The sequence below is a fragment of the Osmerus mordax genome, chromosome 14, assembly GCF_038355195.1.
Source record: "Osmerus mordax isolate fOsmMor3 chromosome 14, fOsmMor3.pri, whole genome shotgun sequence".
In the NCBI taxonomy this organism is placed as follows: domain Eukaryota; kingdom Metazoa; phylum Chordata; class Actinopteri; order Osmeriformes; family Osmeridae; genus Osmerus; species Osmerus mordax.
This window is the reverse complement of record NC_090063.1, coordinates 9,219,288-9,234,707: the sequence shown is the minus strand read 5'-3', so window position 1 is coordinate 9,234,707 and position 15,420 is coordinate 9,219,288. Positions and strand designations below refer to the sequence as shown.

Below are 15,420 nucleotides of genomic sequence, written 5' to 3'. Positions count from 1 at the left end.
CAGGGACATTCCCCCCCGAGGCAAGTAGGGTGAAGTGCCTTGCCCAAGGACACAACGTCAGTTCGCATGACCGGGATTCGAACTGGCAACCTTCGGATTACTAGCCCGACTCCCTCACCGCTCAGCCACCTGACTCCTTCTAAGGATTGTGGAACAATTTGGGTAGATATCACTGAAAATAAACTAGAAATGTTGAAAATGCTTGACACAGGCACACACACAAACCACAAACACGTGCACACACAACACAACTACTTGGTTCGTGGCAGTTTCTAATAGAAACGACACAAATTATCTATGTACATAATGGGGTGTAGATACATATTTAAGTGGAGCCGGTGCCTGTGGCCCGTCTGTCTGGTGAAGATTAAGCTTTACAAAGTCTATAGAAGGATCCCTCTGTCTGTCGACCTCTCTCTCTCTCTCTCTCTCTCTCTCTCTCTCTCTCTCTCTCTCTCTCTCTCTCTCTCTCTCTCTCTCTCTCTCTCTCTCTCTCTCTCTCTCTCTCTCTCTCTCTCTCTCTCTCTCTCTCTCTATTTCTCGTGTACCTTGAGATTAAGCAAACCTCTGTCCAATTTAACAAGCGTGGGACGATGTCACTTCAAAGGCATGCCGTGAATTATTCGCATATAACAGATTTTAGTGAGCAGTGTGCGTGCGAACAGGAGCTTGCAAAAATGTGTGTATGCAAGTATATGTATAGGCTTATGTATGCATGTGTGTCTGTATGCAAGTGCATCAGGACACGTACAAAAAAAACTGCACGTACACGTGCAGTTTTGTTTCCATGTTTACACACTTGCGAACACACCAGCTGTAGGATTGGCAGTGATACTATGGAGAACAAATACCCCATCATTTTAGTCTGGCGGGTCATTGAAAGGCATGTGAAACTGTGTATATTTACAGTAACAGAGATACATACATCCATTACACTCCAGTCTCTGTTAGCAAGCCAGTCTCTGTTAGCAAGCTCTGTATGTCAGGCTGCCAAAACATATCAACACAACCCTCTCATTCATGATTCAAAGCACAGAGAGCAAACAGATTATGTAATACAATACTGACAAACTAAAAATGAGAAAGAAAGAAAAAAAAGAGAGAGAAACCTGGTGTGAAGGTCTGTGAGGATTGGTGCTTCACAATAGAACACTCTCATACACACTCTCTCTCTCTCATACACACACACACACACACACACACACACACACACACACACACACACACACACACACACACACACACACACACACACACACACACACACACACACACTACATCTCTCACAGCATCTCCCAAGGAAATCAGCTGTGCCATTCATCAATAATGAGTGAATATAGAAGGAAGGCAGTGCTGCAAGATCAAAAAGTGCAACGCCACACTAACTCAATGAACGGAACAGATTGGAGAAAGAGCGGGTGGAAGGAGTTGGACCAAGAAAGAGCGAGGGAAAGAGTTTCAGGAGAGAGTGGGAAAGAGCTGTAGAGGGATAGGGAAGGAGCGAGCGAGGCAGAGAGAGAAAGAGAGAGAGAGAAACGGCGAGGGCCTTGTTGGTCTGGTGTCTTGTGCTGAATGGACCGTATGTTTATACACTGGCCATAGAATGGAGGAGAATCGAAAAGTACAGCTGAAGCGCTCTTCTACAAAAGGGTCTTGCTAACAGTGTGTCTCTTACCTATGTCCTACAGATGTGGATGGGCGACACTGAGCTCGTCAGATCAGCTGTCCCACTGCAGCCTAGGGGAGGAGAGGACACAGCCGAGAGAAAAGCTGAGAGGAGGGGGATGTAGGAAATAGAAAGAGTGACAGAGTGGGAAAAAGAGAGAAGGTACTCCTCAGAACAGGGTTGATGAAAGAGTGATAAAGGCACCAGGGAGTCATCTGAGTGGAGGGAGGAAGTAGAGAGGAAGTGAAGGAGAGAAGTAGGAGAGGGGAAAGAGAGATGCATCATCAGCGCTAAGTCAGATGGGTCCCAGAGGTTACTGGGAAGGACCTCAGAAGACCTTCATGCTCTATTCCTCTCTTTCTCTCCCTCTCCCTCTTTCTCTTTCTCTCTCTCTCTCTTTCTCTATCTCTCTCTCTCTCCCTCTCTCTCCCTCTCTCTCTCTCTCTCTCCCTCTCACACACACACACTAACCATCACCATCATCATGACCACAATCTACTCTCTACATGTCTGTGTGCGTCTCCCCTCCCCCCTGTTGGTCTTCTTTACAGTGTGACAACCTCCTTGGAGCAGCAGTGCTCATCTAACTGCTCTGTTTGCCCCCAATTCCGTAGCTCATCTCTCTCATCTTTGCAGGGTGTTGTTTGTAGAGGGGGGGCAAGCCATGCTGGGTCGATACCATTGATTGGAGTTTGCGCGTGTGTGTGTGTTTGGGTGAGCTGTCGATTTTATATTCTCTCACTTAGTGGGCAGTTGAGAGTACACAGTCTACCTGGGGGTTGAAGTCGTCTGACAGACAGAATAGACAGCTTGAGAGGATGTTGTTTTGTCTGGGATTTTCAGGTCTCCTGGAGACATGCTTATTAACAGAGGGGCTGCACAATTAGAGACAGAGCAAGAGAGGGAGAAACACAGAGAGAGAGAGAGAGAGAGAGAGAGAGAGAGAGAGAGAGAGAGAGAGAGAGAGAGAGAGAGAGAGAGAGAGAGAGAGAGAGAGAGAGAGAGAGAAGTGAGAGAGTAAAGAGAGAGGGTGTGTGTGTTATCCACGGTCTTGGTTACATAATACATAATTCCCCCGATTCAGAAAACTGCACGGCATCTCAACCAGTGAGTGTTCTGGCATGAGCATGCATGATTGCACACACACAAACACACACACATGCGCACACACACATATTCTAGGATTCTTACTGGGGAGGAAAAGCCAGGCTTGAACTCAATGAGAATGACAGATTACCCAAGAAGACACTGTGTTGAAATATGATTATTAAAAGTAAAATGAAATGAGTGCAGTTAGGCTATGATGATGATGAGTTTTTGAATGGTTTTGTTGTCATGCTTGCCATGTGCTTTACGTGATGTCTGTTTTCTATCATTACATTTCAGCACTATGAAGTAGGTCTGATTCAAACCTATTTAAAGCACAAATGTCAGATGAAGTCGACTTCTCCTGAAAACCTTAAGCCATGAGGATGTACCCCCACCTACTGGTAATTGCACAGTATGACCCTCACATTGATTTCAGCCACCTTCAGTTTTCCAAAGCATGCAGTTTCATTCAGTCAGTTTAAGTAGACTAAATCTAAATCCAACCACCATTAATTTTAAGGTGTCAGCTCATGAATATTTATCATAACTTATTTTAAGTAATTCCAACTGCAACTTTTTCAAAATTCAAAAGGTTAATTGTATCTGTGGAACATGACATTAAGCAAGATATATGTAATTACCAAAAGGTTAAAGCTAACAGTCCCCTAAGCACTGATTTTAGGCCAGATATGTACTCATCCTCAGCATGGCTTCATGTCAGGCTGAGGAATATCATCTGATCCAAAGTCAGTCATTTTGAAAATGGTATGACATTAGCGCATGTTGAATCAGTCAATTGTCTTATAAAATGTTAATTTATAGGTTCATAGGTCAACAATTTATTTAACAAAAACATCGAAACATCGAAAGGTGCAAACCTGATCATTCAATACTCCTACAAGTTGTGTTTTTACAAATATAATAATTTTGTAATATAAAGTATATAGAATTACATAAATGAACATCAAGTCTTTAAGAGGTATCCATCAGAATCAAAAGTGATTTCTGGTCTGTTTCTACAAATCCAAACTAGCCTAACGATTGCCAATATTTAATGTTCTTGATATCACAAGGAGAAATCCGCATGTTTATTCTCTGAATTGATCAAACAGAAGAACTGAACCTGCAATGGAGTAAACACCTGGGGATTCTATTGGAATAATCTGTCAGATATCATCTATTTCTGTATTATTCTCATATATTTTATCTTGGTCAACAGACATGTTGGAACTATTTATTCAGTGGTCCTTAAATTGTTCTGGAGGGAGACACAGCCGAAATCAATGGGACCTGAGTTTAACAAAAGGTACTGCAAATATTAAATTCATAAATATATAGACTTACATGATTTAACAAAATATTTAAGTGAAATCCATGTTGTTGCTTTAAATCCAGTGAGTGCTAGTTTTAACATTTCTGTATCTTTCACTCTTTTGGTCTTTCCACCAATTTCTCACCTCTTTTTTAAATTTAAGTTTTAAGCATTTGGGCTTTAAATAGGTTCAAAATAAACATTCTTAATCTACTACTGAGTCTTCTTGCTTGAACCAGCCTTGACAGATCAAAATATGCTCACCTATTACCTATTATTATTAAGTAGGGGATCTAAAGAAGACCACCTCATGGGTGTTGGCCCAGCACGTCAGTTAATTAAAACTCCAAAAAATAATTTCAGTCAGTGGACAGAAACACAGACAGGATTGTGGTCAGAGTGACCAAAACAGGAAGTTCTGATCTGTTCTGACTGGATGAGCTTTATGATACTCAGCTCCCTGATCTGAATGAAAAATAAGATGGCTCCTTTGATCCTCAGCGAACCTTTACCACTGACCCCAGTCTTGTAAGAGAGATTAAGCAGTTAACAAGAACATAATAAGGTGACTTTGGCAGGGCTACATTAATTCCTGTAGCTTGCAGGCTACGAGTTGTGCTTATTGCAGGAGCTTCTGACACGCTCGTCAAGGTCAATGGGTTTTCAAAGGCTTTGGAACGAGAGCAAATGCAACCTGGTAAGGCATGAGAATTGCTCCATCAGCAACGGCTACGAGGGACTGACGTGGCGTTTGTCTGTTATGTGTTTTCTTGACCGTGGTAACTGCTGATCCTTTTCTTCTTAGAACCATAATTGTTTTGTGATAGGGAATAGCGTGTAGGCCAACTGGTGCCACACATTATTATCTTTTCAGTTATGTAACTTCTTCTGATCCAATTTATAGGGTTTTCTCTCACAACACAATGCATTTTAAGGTACTTCTGCTTAAGTTCATGTGTTCTCATTGTCATAATGGAAGTTTATGTGGAAATGTATAGAACAACTGCCACTGTACAAGGGCAGTTATTATTAAAGGAGAGTCAGATGGCTGAGCGGGCTAGTAATCAAAAGGTTGCCGGTTCGATTCCCAGCCGTGCCAATGACGTTGTGTCCTTGGGCAAGGCACTTCACCCTACTTGCCTCGGGGAAAATGTTCCTGTACTTCCTGTAAGTCGCTCTGGATAAGAGCGTCTGCTAAATGACTAAATGTAAAGAAATCATAATTTATTTAATATTTTTCTACATATGATTGCTACTAAAACAATAACAGCATCACACTGTTTGTTTTTTAGTTCCGTCATATTATAATGGAATTGTGATGAATTTTATTCTGCATCTAGACCAGACTTACTTTAAAGCATTGGTAAGCAACATTGTTAAGGTCACTCGGAGACAGTATAATAGTAACATTTATATTTAAATAAAAAAAACTACAATGGAAGTGTTTTTTTAGGAATAATTTATTGCCAGTAGGAAAGCGTGAGCTAGTGGCAGTATTTCAATAAAAACCTTAACAAGACCATAGCATTGCTCACACACACACACCTGAAAAAGTCATGTGTCCATGAATAACTTTGCACTATAAATATATTGGGTCCCATTTTCGTGGTGGAAAAATAAAGAGGTTCCAAAGTCGCAATTTACAAACAAAACAAATAAAAATTAAAGAACAACACAATAATATGCAGTCGCTCTTTCAAAGACCCTTTTTGAAATGAGTAGGAGACGTTTCACTTAACAGATACATTGTGTGTGTGTGGGAAAAGTACTCTTCTCCTCTTTTTTTCAATTAAACTTTTTTTGTAGTGAATGATCATACAGTAAGGCTGATAAAGTCACACCATTTAACTTGTGTCTATTTTTTGGGGAAAAGAAAGCATAAAATATCTACAAAACCTAGCAAACCTCAAAATCAAACTGTACATTTACATTTACATTGGAAATGAATGAGGATTGATATAAAAAAAATCAGTTTGCATGATTTTATCTATACAAATACAGATCTTGAAATATTTCATCTTTTTTTTCTCTGAAGATCATTATCATGTGTGTTTCTCTCTGTTATTCGGACATACATCTCAACATAGATCTGTAAGACATGTAATTTCTTGTGCATGATGACTGTCACTTAAAGCAATGACACAGTCTACTCAAAATGTGGGTTTTCCAGTACTGTGGGAGTTACACTGAGAACTGAGGGCAATGCCTTAGCCAAGCGGCCTTCACAGACAAAAACCAGCCCCAACACCCCCCTGTTGAGTGACAAAACAATTTGTGTGTGTGTGATGTTTGTGTATGTATGTGTGTCAGTATATCTGTAGTGAATGTCATTGAGTGTTGGTGATATGAACAGTAAAACATAAAGAAAGAGGCGTTTGGGGGGGTTTCAGGCACTTTTGTTTGGATCCAGTGTCAGACTTCAGTGTGCTGTTGGGAGTCCAGAGCAGGGATGGCCAGCCGCTCAAAGTGGCCCTCGTCGCCGCTTTCGTAATCGCTCATCATCACCTCCGACTCCTCGCAGCACGCTGACATGTCCGAGCAGGAGGCCGTGGACGTGTACAGCGACAAGGACATGTTGTCCAGGGCTGGGGCCTCGTAGTCCCGTCCGTAGCCCATGGGGTAGCCCCCCCGGTAGCCCCCGGCGCCCATGGTGGAGGGCGGAGTGGCAGCGGTGCTGCTCGCGATGGTAGCGGTAGTGCTGGCTCCAGGCACGTGGGCCGGCTGCCCGGGGTAGTGGTGCTGCGGCAGGTACTGGTTAAGGCTGTACAGCTGCGGTAGGGGCGGCCGTTTCCGAACGCCGCCGGGGCTGGTAGGAGGCGGGGCCAGGGTGTCGTAGGGCTCCCCGTACTCAGGCAGAGGTGGGGGCAGATCCTCGTGGGCTGGGAAATCCTCTGGCGGGGGAGGAAAATCACTCTCAATGTCGTAGCCGCCGGGATAGTAGTCGGTGTCGATGGCGCTGGGGTCGCTGTACAGGGGGGCCGGGGACTCCACAACCTCATACTGAGGAAACTCCTGGATTCCAGGAAGTTGAACACTTGGCATCCAATCAGACGTGTCCCAGTGATAGCCTATTAGAGAGCAGATTATTAGTAGGATTATACCACAAAATCACTGTTGGGTGTGTGGGTTCCTGTTTATAAACAGAAGACACACAATTAAGAAGACACAAAACACTGTGTTAATGTTAAAAAACCACCATGCAACAGCAGTGTAACACACCATTACAACATGAAGCATTCAAATCCACATTTACGGTCCAGAGCACTTCACAAAGGATTGTAGGTAAATACACACAAGGATACACAACAAGGATACAGACAAAACAAACAAAGGTAAATGCTGATTTAGATGTGGTCAACACAACACAAGCATTGCACTTGATCAGATGAGACAATAATGTATTTAAAAAAATAAATTATTATAACATAGATGTACATATATGATCTAGAAATCATTGTTTCTAACATCTTTCAATGGTTATAGACTGGGGTGTCTAAAAGCACCTGGGTGATATTACTCAATCTGTTAGGGTCGAGGTTACCAATGCAGAAAGACAAAGAGTCGAAGGGATTTGTGCTGTGACAAAATAAGTATTTTGTCTCATATCTCATTACTGCTGACCATCTATAAAATTACCAAAGAAGTTTCTATCTGTAGTTTTCTTCTCTAGGTTGGCTTTGATTACATGATGATTTAAGTAAAACAACGAAGAAAAAACACTATACTGTCACAGCACGAATGCCAAAATACTGTCATGCAAAGTGATTAATTTAACTTATTTGACAAATCTTAGCAATATCCAAGCAGTAAACATGCACGTGTGGAAATAATGTGCAAAGCATCCGGGAATGCCTTGCGAAGCCTGCACAATCAGGCAGACTACACAGAGAGTTTACAGCACAGTCATACTACATAGATACAATAGCTATGGGAGTGGGCTTCAGGCAAACAAAGATAGAAAAATCACCTCTTGGATTCTTGAGCTCGTGAGCCAAAAATGACTCTTTTGACGAGGCAAGAAAGAGAGGAGAGAAAGACAACAAGTCAAGAATAACTTCATAAACTGGGAGATAAAGTCACAGTAGAATCCATAACCATAATGGATGAATGTGACAGAGAAAACAGAGGAGTAAAACAACTTAGTGACCTGGGAGAAGGAGGCAGACTATGGCTGCAAGACAACAGACTGGCCATTTCCTTACACAGCTGTGAACCAATGATGGGTGAGAGGAACCCACTGCAGACTCCCAAGGTGATTCTACCTTGGCAGCTGTTCCATCTTTGACATATGTCGTTCTCATTTTCTCAATTCTCACTGCTTATTCAACACATCTTTAAGTTCAAGTCACCGCTTGAACGTTCCAAATATTGTAGATGCTGGATAAGGAAATGGCCGTTCTGTGAAAGTTCCTATTCATCCCAACATACGAGGAAAACAGATAAAAAAATACAAAAGGACTATACTACTGGAGATGAGAACAGAAAACCCCACAGACAGATGACAGGCTCCACAGGTGGGTAGGGGAGGATGAAGTAATAAAGGAATACCTTCTCCTCCCACCGAGTCAACAGCAGAGTTGACAAGGTGGATTACTGTCACTAGGGAGGCTTGTGAGAGGAAGGAGGAGGTGGGAGGTGAGAGAAGTCTTCCGTTAGTACAAACGTTTTGGTTGAAAATAGAGTGAATCACAATGAAAAAAAAAAAAAAAAAAAAACGTGGTAAAAAAATGATTGTAAAATGTAGTGCGAGGAGTGAGATGTCAACTCTTAAATTTCCAACAATCGACCTCTGGTTGATGACAGATAGACTTGATCGATTACATACAGTATCTAGCGCTTTCCGGGTGCGGTGGAGGACGAGACGGGACACGCGTACTAGGGCTGATGTTTAGGGGTGTTGGTACCGCAGGAGAGGATGTGTGAAGGAGGGGAGGCATCCTTGACTACTGGTCACAACATGGGTGGGACGAGACACCGTGGATGAAGGGTGGGTGGTGTCGAGTATTTTACGGCAAGAGAACACACACCAGCAACAGACTGAGATGCTAGGGGAAGGGGTGCCATTGACCATACGGAAGGAAGGATCAGTGTGAAATTCTCAAGGGATACAAAAACGAAATCCAGTTCCAAAATCGATAATTTTTTGTATTTTGTGTCCAGGACAATCAACCTGGACACATAACAACTGTTTCTTTCTGGAAAGGGTCAAGTACAGATGAAGGTGACGTGATGGCACATACACTCCCCATACCCGAGAGCTCTGAGGCCCTTGGAAGGAGCCCACAGGGGTAGTCAAGGGGAGATGAGGTGGGTCAGGATAAACCATCATATGTACTTTTATCTACCCTGGAGCAATGTCCCTTGTTGCCTTCTTCAAACATCCATCTGCGACTGGATTTGGTTCAAAAACAACAAGGACACACACACAAGAAGAAACAGACAAAAAGGAAGCAAAAAAGTAGAAAAGAAAGAGCATGCAGGTAAATAATTGAGCAGAAGTCAAAAACAGAAACCCTACCGCAAGCTGACTTTGTGTCACAAATATAAATTAGGTAAATAAAGAGTCTGCTCCTTGGAAAAAAAGAAGAAAAAAAAACTGGAATGGAAATGCTTTTATCGTATGCCTTGAGAATCTCTGGAACCCTGGTTGATTGCTTCCTTCAGTAGCGGGGGAGGTGATAGCAGGACTTACGGGATGGACCCCTAGTTAAAACCGTGTTCTGGTCCGGTGGACCGATTTGATCCATATGGGAGCTGAGGCCCCGCAGCAAAGAAGGGGAGAGAAAAGAATCACATGACTCAGAGCCCGCCACCGATCGGGCTGGTGGGATCCCGGGGTGCAGAGCAAGAGGAGTTAGCATGTAGACACGCCGGTCGCTAGAATTGAGAGAGGTGGGTGGCTAGCACTCGAATATGAAACAGCCTCTGTGCAAAATGTGTCACTTGTCAAAGTTTAGGACGAGGTCATGTTAAAGTAAACATAGTCTGAACTGGTTCATCTGGGAGAGATAGGTATCTTTTGGATGTGAGATATAATCTTGTGGAAAAGCTGTGAAAAGGTGAAAAAGGTGCCGGTGTCGGAGTTGAGGAGACTTACCATTGTCGTCACAGGACTCTGACTGGAAGGAGCTGAGGGAGTGGACCTCAGACATGCTCTCTCTAGTGTTGTAGGGGTGGCAGGCGCTGTCCTCCACCGGCTTCTTGGTGAGGCATGGGTCCAAGTCCACCACTTTAGCTGGCGGGGGAAGGCATTTTAACAGGATGTGTCAAACGTAGATGTCAGCATCAAGAGAAACAATGAATCAACAGCAAGAACATGACATGCAAGGCTCCAGATTCAGATTTGGGACTCATGGCTTGGAGCTTACCGTCGTAGTCGTAGTCCCAGCTGGGCTTCTGGATGGAGTCGCTGTCCGAGACCGAGTTGGATGGCGGCGGAGGCGGGAGGTTGGGCGCCACGCTGCACACCGCCACCGTCTTCCGGTGTCCGTGCACAGAGTCTGGGTTGAATGTGCTGAATTCCGGGTGCTCCGGGATGGCCGAGCCCTCGAAGGAGTTGCGGTCCAGGTTGTTGCGGGAGTCGCTGGGGATGCTGGGAGTGTAGGAGATGGGCCTGACAGGGACCTGCGGCGGGACATCCGAGTAGATGTTCTTGCTCAGCTTGGCGTCGAAGTATGGCCTCTGCAGGAAGGAGTGCGGCCCGGACGAGCCTCTCAGGTGCTTGTCGTCGTCGTTTTTGGACTTGCCACCTCGGCATGCCCGCTTGCGGACAAGCACGAACACAAGGACCAGGAGGAAGATGCTGAACACGAAGACCACGATGCCTATGACCTCCTCCAGCCCGATGTTCCAGGAGGTGGAGACAAAGTCGTTGCGGACAGCCGAGCGCAGCTCGCACAGAGAGCCGCTGAAGCCTGAGGAGCAGTTGCACCTGTAGGATCCGTAGGTGTTCTGGCACTGGCCTCCATTGGAGCAGGGATTCTTCAGGCACTCGTCCATGTCGCTGAGGCACCTGGAACACAGCGGGGGGGCAATCAGGGACAGAACAAAAAAATTTGGTGTGCTGTTCTGTACTCTACAGATACTGAAATGCAGTTTGGGGTGAGGGACACTTCTAGGTTTTAGAAGTCTCTAGAAGGTTTTAAATCCTGCGTACCTGTCGCCCTGGAAGCCGGGCTCACACTCACAGACTGGGCCGTCCAGGCTGTCGATACACTTGCCGCTGTTCTTACAGGGATTGTCTGTGCAGTATGGCCCCAGCTGGCACCTGTAGAGCAGGAAAAACACTGATGCGTCACATTCCTCTTAATACTAAGTCTGGTGAAAAATGACATGTACACTGCCATAGATTGGGTCCATATTGAATTTGTAGTCACTGACGCGAATGTGCAGATTTTTTTATGTATTTTATATTTTTATACCACGGATCAAATTACAGAAGCCATTTCCAATCAGATCAGTGTGCTAGTTATCTACAGGTGGGCCAGACTGATCGCAATTTCAGATAGAGGTAATGGAGCAGTAAGAAGCATTACAGGCTATAAAGAAAATACATCTTTTATGTCTTTGGGCCTGTAGAATGGGCCTTCCCGGGAGGTAGGATATGAACAGAGGAATGCCTTTACCAGCTATCTGCAGGACACAGACCCCCGGACAGAGCTTTTATTACGGTTGAAAAGTTTCATTCAAAACTGGTCGGTTTCTCCCAATTTGATAGTTTAGTTATGAAAATTTGCAGGTGACGCGTATATGTGTGTTGGCAAGGAACAGAGTAGTGTAATGCTGTGTGTGTGTGTGTGTGTGAGGCGTGCGCGTGTGTGTAAAGACAAACCGTTGGCCTGAGTACTGCCCTCTGCACTGGCAATAGAAGTCATCGGAGCGAGGCACGCAGGTGCCCCCATACAGACATGGATTGGAAGCGCAGGGACTGACGCCAACCTCACAGTGTGTGCCCATGAAGGAGACCGGGCACTTACAGAAGAAGCCTGGAGGGGGGAGGGAAAGGTGAGATTGTCGTAGCTCATACTCAGAGAGGCTGTGGGTCGCTAGAAAGAGCAAGCGGGTTGGGGGAGGACACACACACACACACACACACATACAAAGAGATCCTGGGAAGGGGAGGTGACAATAATAGCATACCTCCGTTGGGCAGAGAGGAGCAGGTGCCACCGTTGGTGCAGGGGTTGCTGGAGCAACCGTCGGCAGGCATGAGGAGCGCGCAGCCGGGCGCCACCTCCACCACCTCCTCCAGCACGGCGTGAGCGCGCTGGGCCTTGGTGTTGAGCGGCAGCTCCTGCCCGTTGAGTACCATGCCTTCCATGCAGCCCCGCAGTCCGTTGGTGACGGGCAGACTGCGCCCGTGGCGCCCGGCGGCCGAGTGTTGCCGTACGTGCCCGCCGAAGTACAGGTTGTTGTCCAGGTTGAGGGTGCGCAGGGTGCCCGGCGCCGTGCCCGAGGCGGCGTGCACGCGGTCCAGGACCAGCTTGGCGTAGTTGCCGTCCACTTCCAGGGAGACGGTGTGCCACTCGCCGTCATTGACCTGGGTGCTGTGCACCGACACGATGCCCGGCCCGCTGCCGCAGTCAAACTTGTACTGCAGACGGCCGTTCACGATCTGATGTGGGGGCGAGAACGGGCCAGAGTGGGGGGGAGATGGAAAGATGGGGGACGGGAGGGGGGACAGGGAATAGAGAGAGATGTGGGGGGTTGAGAGAAAGGAGGAGGTTTAACGTGCTTTGTAAGCATTCTAGTGCTGGACGGCCACAACTGCTCACCCGCTTGTGAAGCTATTCATTTGTAGTGGATGAGTTCAGTTCATCACTTTCAATGAGCCCTCGAAACAATTACAGCTGAACTAGAATAAACAACTAAGGCTTTATCATGTTCTGCACAAGCAAAGTACAGTTGCGCTCAGTCCGTTGTTGAACAACTGGTAAAACATGTACAAGATATTCTGCGATTGGGGGGTGCTGTGGTGTAATATGGTCCCACACCAGAACAGACAGGGAGGTAATGGAGACCCTGTTAAGCCTGCCAGGTCTCCCTGTTCAAAGTCTGCCACCCCGCTCTCCCACGCCACTAGCTCCCCTCAGAGAGGAATGTGTGAGAAAGGACTTTGTGCTTCCCTCCCAGAACAGAAATAGTCCCTGTATGTGTGTGAGTAAGACTGTGTGTGTGTGTATGTATTTTCCTTCAGCCCACTGATGCGTTCCCAAAGCCCCTTCACCTAAAAAAACCCTCTCCAAATGGCCACCACAGATGTAGAGCAGTAGACACAGAGGAAAGTGGCCAGGGGGGGGGCTGGGTATTGTAGTTCTTTGGTTATCAAGCAGATCACACATAGGATAAAACGGGCTCTGATAGGTGATAAAACACGAGCTGACAAGTCTGCGAGGAAAATGGAGTGCTGGTGGAAGACTACCAGTGTTCTGTCACTCAGCACTCTGTTCTGACGAGGCGTGCTCCTAGCACGATGTTGGTTTATAGAAAGTGCACACAAACGCACTGACACACACACACACACACACACACATACACACCTCCAGGATGCTGTAGTCGGTGCCCTTGGCGTACATGACGGTGGCATGGTTGGAGAAGGTCCTGAGCCTCAGGGACAGCTTCATCTCCTCCTTGTTCTCGTTCTCCATCAGACGGTACCGGACATAGCCGCTGCCGTTAAATGTCAGAGAGTGCCCGTCTGAGGGGGAGAGGAGGAGAGAAGAGGGGGGAAGAGGAGAAGAGAAGAGGGGGGAGAGGAGAAGAGGGGGGAACAGAAGAGAAGAGGGGGGAGAAGATGGAAGAGGGGGGAGAGGAGAAGAGAAGAGGGGGGAGAGGAGAAGAGGGGGGAACAGAAGAGAAGAGGGGGGAGAAGATGGAAGAGGGGGGAAGAGGAGAAGAGAAGAGGGGGGAGAGGAGAAGAGGGGGGAGAGGAGAAGAGAAGAAGGGGGAGAAGATGGAAGAGGGGGGAGAGGAGAAGAGAAGAGGGGGGAGAGGATGGAAGAGGGGGGAGAGGAGAAGAGAAGAGGGGGGAAGAGGAGAAGAGAAGAGGGGGGAGAGGATGGAAGAGGGGGGAGAGGAGAAGAGAAGAGGAGAAGAGAAGAGGGAGGAGAGGAGAAGAGGGGGGAGAGGAGGATGGAATAGGGGGGAGAGGAGGAGAGAAGAGGGGGGAGAGGAGAAGAGAAGAGGCGGGAGAGGAGAAGAGGGGGGAGAGGAAGGAAGAGGGGGGAGAGGAGAAGAGGGGGGAGAGGAGGATGGAAGAGGGGGGAGAGGAGGAGAGAAGAGGGGGGAGAGGATGGAAGAGGGGGGAGAGGAGGAGAGAAGAGGAGGATAGGAGGAGAGAAGAGGGGGGAGAGGAGGAGAGGAGAGAAGAGGGAGAAGTTTATAAAGTAAACCCATTCGCCATTAAAGGAGGGATGAAAGAGATAGAAAAGCAAAGGGAGGAAAAAATAAAGGTGTGCGTGAGTGTGTTTGTGCGTGTGTTCGTGTACGCAGGGAGTGAGGAGGAGGTCAGAGGTGTCTAGCAGACAGGGTGGGAGGCGAGCGTTCCTACCGGAGCACTTGCCCCTCTTGCCATCTGGGCACACGCAGCTATACTTGGCCTCCTTCTGGTCAGCTACACACTCCATGCCCTCTGGACAGGGGCTGGCCTCACATAGCTTGTTCAACAAGGGGCAGCTACCACCTGGAACACACACACAGGAGCACAGGGTCACGGGATGCACCTGCTCCATAACAGCATGGGTAGGTGGTGGTGTTGTGTGTGTGTATGGCAGGGAGGGGGTTGTCGAGGACAGCGTGTTGACTATGGAGTCTTTGTGTACGTCAGGCTTTGTGCGTCTGTCTTAATGGGTCAGTCGCTGGCTCTGTTTGGGTTTGTGTGTGTGTCATCCCCCTACCTTCACACTGGCAGGTGGCGGTGCGCAGGTGGCGGGGGGTGACGAAGCTGAGGCGGGCGGTGCTGTAGGTGGACATGGCCGTCTTGTCGAGCGTCACTGCCTCGTCGCAGTAGCGGAGCGGGCAGTCCAGCCCGGCGCACAGCTTCATGACCACGCGCACGATGCGCACGCCCGTCATCTCCTCGATCACCGCCGCCGACGAGTTCAGCTTGCGGAACACAACCTTCACAGGATAAAAGCATGTCGACTTTTTTTTCTAAGACATCAAATATTCTATTCATACAAAATATGTTACATAACATGTAAATATATAACTTGGGGTTACATCAGCTTCGGATAAAAATGTCTGCTCAATGATTTCTTATGAATTTTCATGCTCCTAGATAGAGGTTAAGTTTCATGAGCGTGGGCTGGAGCCCCTTGTGCTTTGAGTGGTAACTCACTCATCAACACATGCA

At 46.8% G+C, this 15,420-nt stretch overlaps 1 protein-coding gene across 1 annotated transcript in view; it reads right to left on the bottom strand.

Annotated features, from left to right (window-relative positions):
* Window positions 1-5,453: 5,453 nt before the first annotated feature.
* Window positions 5,454-15,420, bottom strand: part of fat1a (FAT atypical cadherin 1a) — a 68,764-nt gene continuing 58,797 nt past the window's right edge. Inside the window, exons 21-30 of the mRNA XM_067250144.1 lie at window positions 14,963-15,185; window positions 14,617-14,748; window positions 13,607-13,764; window positions 12,207-12,681; window positions 11,899-12,052; window positions 11,224-11,334; window positions 10,436-11,079; window positions 10,165-10,302; window positions 8,035-8,070; window positions 5,454-7,135 (exon numbers count right to left, since the gene is read on the bottom strand). Of these exons, the coding sequence (XP_067106245.1) occupies window positions 6,480-7,135; window positions 8,035-8,070; window positions 10,165-10,302; window positions 10,436-11,079; window positions 11,224-11,334; window positions 11,899-12,052; window positions 12,207-12,681; window positions 13,607-13,764; window positions 14,617-14,748; window positions 14,963-15,185 (2,727 nt within the window). The 3' untranslated portion in view covers window positions 5,454-6,479. The remainder of the gene's footprint in view (window positions 7,136-8,034; window positions 8,071-10,164; window positions 10,303-10,435; window positions 11,080-11,223; window positions 11,335-11,898; window positions 12,053-12,206; window positions 12,682-13,606; window positions 13,765-14,616; window positions 14,749-14,962; window positions 15,186-15,420) is intronic.